General features: G+C 42.5%; 1 protein-coding gene across 1 annotated transcript in view; it reads right to left on the bottom strand.

The window, feature by feature from the left end:
• Nucleotides 1-2,030: 2,030 nt before the first annotated feature.
• The window catches only part of LOC124259949 (vacuolar protein sorting-associated protein 13D-like), a 40,215-nt gene continuing 35,591 nt past the window's right edge, over nt 2,031-6,654 (bottom strand). Inside the window, exons 12-17 of the mRNA XM_046694171.1 lie at nt 5,903-6,110; nt 5,006-5,143; nt 3,576-3,742; nt 3,094-3,244; nt 2,762-2,877; nt 2,031-2,113 (exon numbers count right to left, since the gene is read on the bottom strand). Coding sequence (XP_046550127.1) covers nt 2,819-2,877; nt 3,094-3,244; nt 3,576-3,742; nt 5,006-5,143; nt 5,903-6,110 — 723 coding nt within the window. The 3' untranslated portion in view covers nt 2,031-2,113; nt 2,762-2,818. The remainder of the gene's footprint in view (nt 2,114-2,761; nt 2,878-3,093; nt 3,245-3,575; nt 3,743-5,005; nt 5,144-5,902; nt 6,111-6,654) is intronic.

The following is a 6,654-nucleotide window of genomic DNA, read 5'->3' as shown; positions in this document are numbered from 1 at the left end:
TCTCTGGTGCCTTCAGGAAGGGTTCCATGTGATGTAGGGGGAATCTCCTGGCGTTGAACATTGGGATATGCTGATTCTGGAACTTGGTAGCCTTATCAAAGGCTGAGCTGAGGCTGTCCGGTACTTGGGAGATCGGGTCGATAGGTGGAAAGGTGAGTGTGTCGAAATCATCGTTGGACATCTTGTATGTAAACGCCTCGTCTGTGTCCTTGGAAGGTGATGCTAGGTCCAGGCCATTAGCAATCCATAAGGTTACTTCTGTATCGGAGAATATGACTTCACCTTCTTCCTCTGATTTAGACATCTCTTAGCGGCTCCTTCGGGGAACGTCTAAGATTAAGCTGACGTTGGTAGCGTTGTCCAAGCTCCTAACTCCAGATGGGGAAGATCGTCTGGTGCGTGAGCCTTCACGCAGGCTTCCCTCTTCTTCCAAGTGCGTTGGAGAGACTGCTGAATCTTCACGCAGGCTAGTAGTCATCGTAGTGGTCTTCTTAGCAGCTTTCTCCTGTGCAAAGCGACGTTCCATCATCGACATCATCTGGTCTGTAAATTGTTGGATGAACAGCCCCGGGTTGAAGTTCTGCGATGTCTGAAGAGACTGCTGCAGGGATGATGATGCTTCTGACAACGATGAGGCGTCTTCTAAGGTACGCTGCACTTGTGAAGAGTTGACGCTGCTGCTATCTCTGGTACCCGATGTCTGCGTTGATAGAAGGTCTTCTGTCAATGTCTGCGCTGATAAAGTTGCTGATGTAGCTGTAGAAGCAGGCTTCGTCTTCTTGCTGACGTCTGTGACTTCAGGTATGAGGATGGGGGGATCATCATACACGTCTGCTTCTTCCCGGAGGTACAATCTCGGCAGAGAAGGATCTCGTCTTCTGCATAGAGCTGTGTAGAGACTTCGATGAAGTCTTAGGGGTAGTAGCCTTCTTCTTCTGCGAAGAGCTCAGCTCCATTGATGATGATCTCTTATTAGCTCCAGAGTTCATCCCTGGCACAGCGACCTGCCCCCGTATAACGCTTGGCAATTCACTGGAATTATGAACATTGGCAGCAGTAGTTAACACACGGTTATCAGCGCAATCACTCGATTTAGACATGACTTGTGAATACCTTCTTACCCAGTCCTTTGCACGTCTATGAATGGAAAAAAGGTAGTTATTGAATTCAAAAGTGGTTAAATTCAGACAATGTTTACAGCGAGAGCTGAAAGAACATGAAGTAGTGCAATCAGGACATAATAAATGTGGGTCAGCCGCAGACAACCGGTACCTACAACGAATACAAGTTTTCATTAAATGTAAACACGATGAAAAAACATGTCAAACAACGTATAATTTAGATCAAATTTCAAACCATATAGTAGAATATAATCCTAAAAGCCGTATACAGCAATAATTTTTATTTAAAGGTCCTAAATAGAAAAGGATATGTGCCGTATAGGGACCCAGGTGCGCTCACAACCAACCTCATGGGTGAAGAAGGAGAGAGTGACAAAACATGGCTGGTCTAGTGACGAAAAAGGCGCCAAAGGGGCAAGGGAGGCCACTCGTGGGTGAGTGATGATTTTACGTCCGCTTTGTTAGAAGGGAACTTCAAGGGATTTCAAGTGTTCCACTATCATTCGCAAGAAGAAGGAGACAAGCATTTAGCATGATAAGGAAACATTTATTACACTTAGAGGTATTTCATCACTGGAGGGAAATATTATGCTCTCTCCTCAAGCAATCAGTGTTAATAGTGTTAATTAGTGTTTCACATGTTTCAGTGTTTCACGTTTCAGACCAGTGGAGTTTTCTTGTTTCTAATAGTTAAAATCAATTCCATACACCAGAAATGGGCTTCACAAGAAAACAGCTTAGCATCATTCCTGAACTATAATGAGAGAAGATGCTTCTAAAGAATAATGCTAAGTAGCAAATAGATTAGTCAGTTTTAATTTGAGTTAAATCAACACATTTGGCTGTGATGTTTGTTTGATGTAGATGAGTAGCATCACGTTTGTTACAGCAACAGGGAGTGCAACTGACCTCTGCTTCCAGAAGTTGATCCAGTGTTTCCATTAGCTGCTCTGGAGATTTCTTCTTCAGGGCCTCAAACTTCCATGCTGAGGCTAGAGGCAGACAATAAACAGTGATTCAAGACTATGAAACCATAGTGAAAGTAGAGGACCATAATTGGAGCTTTATACTTCTGATTTGTATGCTGTGTCATGCTACATTCAGCTATATTCCAGAGGTATGATGGCAATCTCTCAATAATCAAGTCGGAACCAGACAACACAGTAATCGACATCAGGCACATTGATGTCAATGAGGCTGACCACACAGTCCTGTTAGTCTCCTCTTGAGAGAAGCGTACTTAGATCCACATTGTCTCAGTTCACCCAGCTGTAAAATGGGTACCCGTGAGGGTGTGCTGGCAATGTGTGTGTTTAGTTCATTGCGCCTAACAGGCAGTATGGCCCTATGCTCCCTGCGGAGTTGAAAAAGTATCGGAAAATACGACAGTGTCCTATGACTGGGGATAGTAATGTACGTAGCGCCTTAAGAAGGCAATGTGCCCGCATATGAGCGCCATATAAGTGGACTATTAAAAAACAACCTGATTCTCAAGAAATCAACAACTATGCACTGTTTGACACACATGGTCATCAATAACCACATGCAATGTTTCTGACTGAAGATGTTTAAGAACATAGATATCAAAACTGCTGTGAACCTAACATAGAGACAAAACAACAGGTGTACGAAAGTCTCACCTCTGGATCTCCTTGCTTTCTGTGCTCGACTGACTGGGGAAGAGAAGAACCCCTTCACTAGTTTGATGAATGCTGGAGAGTAGACAATGTCCAGAGGCCGGGTCTTGATGCTGGTTCTACCAATGAAGGAACAGTCAGACAGTCACATCATACCACCAATAGTCCTCCAGAACAGGGACCACTCTCCCACTGCTATGCTACTTGATACACACTTCACTTTCACAAGTCCACAAACATACTTCAAGCATCTCATGAGAAAATCCCTAATTGAATGTATTAACAAGGACAGACATGTATGCATGGGTATTTGAATAACCAGACCATGATCTTACTTGTATCTGAAGAAGCTTGAAGAAGGGTTCTTCTCGTACGACAGCTCAAAAAACTTCCACTCGCGTGCGTGTCCTGCAGCAATGGCCTCGGTGAGAGTCGCTCAGCTGTACTGGGACGAGGAAGGGGGCTCGGGGAGTGGCCAATGGACTCCTAAAACACCAAAGACAAATCAAGCTTCTGAATGTTATCAATAGAATAAGAAATCACTAGGCTGCCTTCCTTTAACTTTCATGCTGTTGATCACTGGGTTGCCTGGTCCAGACTATTTACCGCCCATATAGCTGGAATATTGCTGAGTGCGGCGTAAAACTAAACACTTGTTTAACCTACTGAAGGTGGTAGTGCAACTACAATGCTGTAGACAAGCTATCACAGTGAGAAAGTAGGATTAACAGGACAAAGATGTCCGGTTGCAAACTGTAACAGTATGCAACTATTCAGCTGTTTTATATGCTTTGGTAGATGTCATGACAGTGAGTACCTGTGACTGTGGCGAGATGATGTAAGGGAACACCGAGTTGTGAGTGGTCTTGTCTTGAAGATGTAGACTGCCCACAGCTAACTTGAACTTCATGGCGGTAGTACGAGGACGAGACTCAAATTCCATGTTGATAGTGGAACACTGGAGTTCAGCCAGAGGCCTTGAAGCTTAAACAGAAACACAAGACCACTGAACACAAATTAGAGGACTTGAAGTTTTATAATTAGAGCAATAAATGTAATTTTTCAAGTAAAATTGATATTTTTATACTTATCCTGACTCATGATCTTTTGCTTATATCCCTTTTCTTTTCGAATGGTTGTGGAACACTTGAATCCCTTGAAGTTCCCGAAGCGGATGTAAAAATACATTCACCCACGAGTTACCTCCCTTTTGCCCTTTCCCGCGCAAACAGTCATGTGACCAGCCTTACTTGTCACTCTCTCCTGTTTTTCTGCCCATGCACTTGGATCTGCTGTGAAATCCTAAGTGTTTCCAGCGGGGAGGTTGGGAGGGCTTGACCTCATGAGTCAGGATAAGTACAAAAATATCAATTTTACTTGAAAAATTACATATTTTTTCTTATCCTGACTCATAATCTTTTGCTTATAGAATCCGACGGATTGGTGGTGGGTCAAGCCACTTCTTTGATTCATCAGCTGTCCTTAGATACATCCTGTATCCCCCCCCCCCATGGGAACTGCGAAACGGCATTTCCTGATCCTATTCTTCCAACTTCCGTTATAACTCAGGGGGACGACTTTCTTGTCTTACTTCAGTCTCAGACAAGTTGAATCATGTTGATTCATGTGGCTACAGATAAACTAGTATCTTCTTATTACTAGATATCTTATAATAACCCATAGATTATGATAAGATCTTTATCATAAATGAGTTGGGACCCCTTCACGTACAGGTAAGATCTTTACCCATACAGGATCTTTAATCACTCATGCTAGCCTGTCCTAGACTGTGCGCATGGACTTTCAAACTAATACTTTTCCTTAGTAAAAGTTATCAACAAGTCAACGTGATAAAGGGTGAGATTTTTCAACTCAGCGCCTTTGAGGAACCATTAGTTGCAGTGGTACAACGAGAGGCCCAAATTGGTGAATGCCTGAGAGTATATGGGACTCCAGTGCTCGCCCAACCATCCACTTGGGCGAAAAGGGAGAGAGTGACAAGTAAGGCTGGTCACATGACTGTTTGCGCGGGAAAGGGCAAAAGGGAGGTAACTTGTGGGTGAGTGTATTTTTACGTCCGCTTCGGGAACTTCAAGGGATTCAACTACCATTCGAAAAGAAAAGGGAGATAAGCAAAAGATCATGAGTCAGGATAAGAAAAAGTTGTAGCTCTCAAAAATACCTTCTGAATTTGATAACATAAAAGTGATCAAATATGACAGTAGACACGTAGGGAGAGATGTTCACCTTTGTGTGGTCCTCTGCTCTCCACCAGTTCAAAGGATCCTTTAGACAGGGAGAAAGTCATACTGGCGAACACTGTGTCTTTACGTAGCAGTGATGTGTTCTCAGTGGAATCAAGAATAACATCTAAGATTTCTTGCTCTGGAATACAAAAATATTACTGGAATATGAGAACAGACTATCAAAACTTCTCACATCCTAAAGTGATTCCGATAGTTATAATAGCTGAAGCAGCTGGATATGTCACATGCCTCTCTATAAACTACATAGGTTCAAGGAAGGAATCTGACATGGTCAACATACATCCCAAATACACTATGCTTCCTAGGGATGTCACAATACATAAGTTTCATGAATCGATACGCATCACGATACCCTTGTCATGATTCGATATGTATCACGGTATCTATTTTGCGGCATTATTGCATAAATTTAGTTACATTTTGAACATAATAATCATTTATAACTCTCAAAACATAAAAAAACATGATACAATTGCAAAATGTAAACGATACATAAACATATTTAAACCGATACCTTCAAAACTAAATATCGATAGAGTTTTGAATGTATCGATAATTGTATCGTCTTAGAAAAAGTATCGATGCATTGATGTATCAATGTATCGTGGCATCCCTAATGCGTCCCCTTTTTATTATTTACCTACATAATAAAACATTGTCTTGATTGCAGCATCTAGATTCGGTCAGTTAAATATATATATTACCAAGGTAAATTCCATGACCCACATTTTCGAATTCTAATGAACTACCTACAAAAATACTGTGTATACAAGAGCGTAAAACTACAACAAGAAAAGCTCAACTACCACTGCACCCATATTAACTGTCAGAAAAGGGTTTGAAGACCAACTGAAAAGGAAAGGAGAGTTATAATCACCCAGCTCTGTCTGTCCAACAGCCTCTGCAGGCCCATCTACATCCGACTCCCCCTTAGTGTCCTCGGTGTGACCAGCATGCTCCATGTGGGGTTCAGCCCCTTGGTACCACCCTGACCAACCTGGGAACCAGCGTTGGAACAGTCCGGTCTGATCCCCTCCTGCAGGGCTTGGAGTAGGCTGGTCCACTGATGAAGGGCTTTTCCTTGGCTGAAGTGAACAAACAATAACAGCCTCATTCACATGATATACTGCCACAGAATCCAGTGTTAGTTTGGTTATAAGCAGGGATCTAATTGTCACATGTTTGAATGATGTGACATTCTTGTAACGAACTTTGCGAGCAAGCAAGTGTGGGTGCTTGTGGGGGTTGGGGTAGGGGTGTATGTAGGTGGCCTGTACATAGGCTTAGGGACCAACAGTCCAGGAACTGATGATGGAATATGATGCCAAGCACGGAACCACGTTACCGTGTCAGGCCACCTGATCCATAGTCACCTCTTAAAAACCAGCATTGGTTGTCAAGGTCCAATTCTATCCCAGAATCTCCATCGGGGTCACAGAATATCTAACTGTTACAACTGTAATATTAGATACACGCTTACCAGTCCATTATAAAACATACCACTAAATGGATAATAGCTTTATGTTTTGCATTTATTACTGTTATCAAGCTAGATAACTCTACAAGAAAGTACATGGAAATATTGCTACATGCAATATACCATAAAGTTGGGAGATTTCTTATCTATTC

Source organism: Haliotis rubra, unplaced genomic scaffold, assembly GCF_003918875.1.
Source record: "Haliotis rubra isolate DU_JTF1 unplaced genomic scaffold, ASM391887v1 Scf743, whole genome shotgun sequence".
In the NCBI taxonomy this organism is placed as follows: domain Eukaryota; kingdom Metazoa; phylum Mollusca; class Gastropoda; order Lepetellida; family Haliotidae; genus Haliotis; species Haliotis rubra.
The sequence above is the reverse complement of the archived record's forward strand: the minus strand, read 5'-3'. Positions and strand labels throughout refer to the sequence as shown.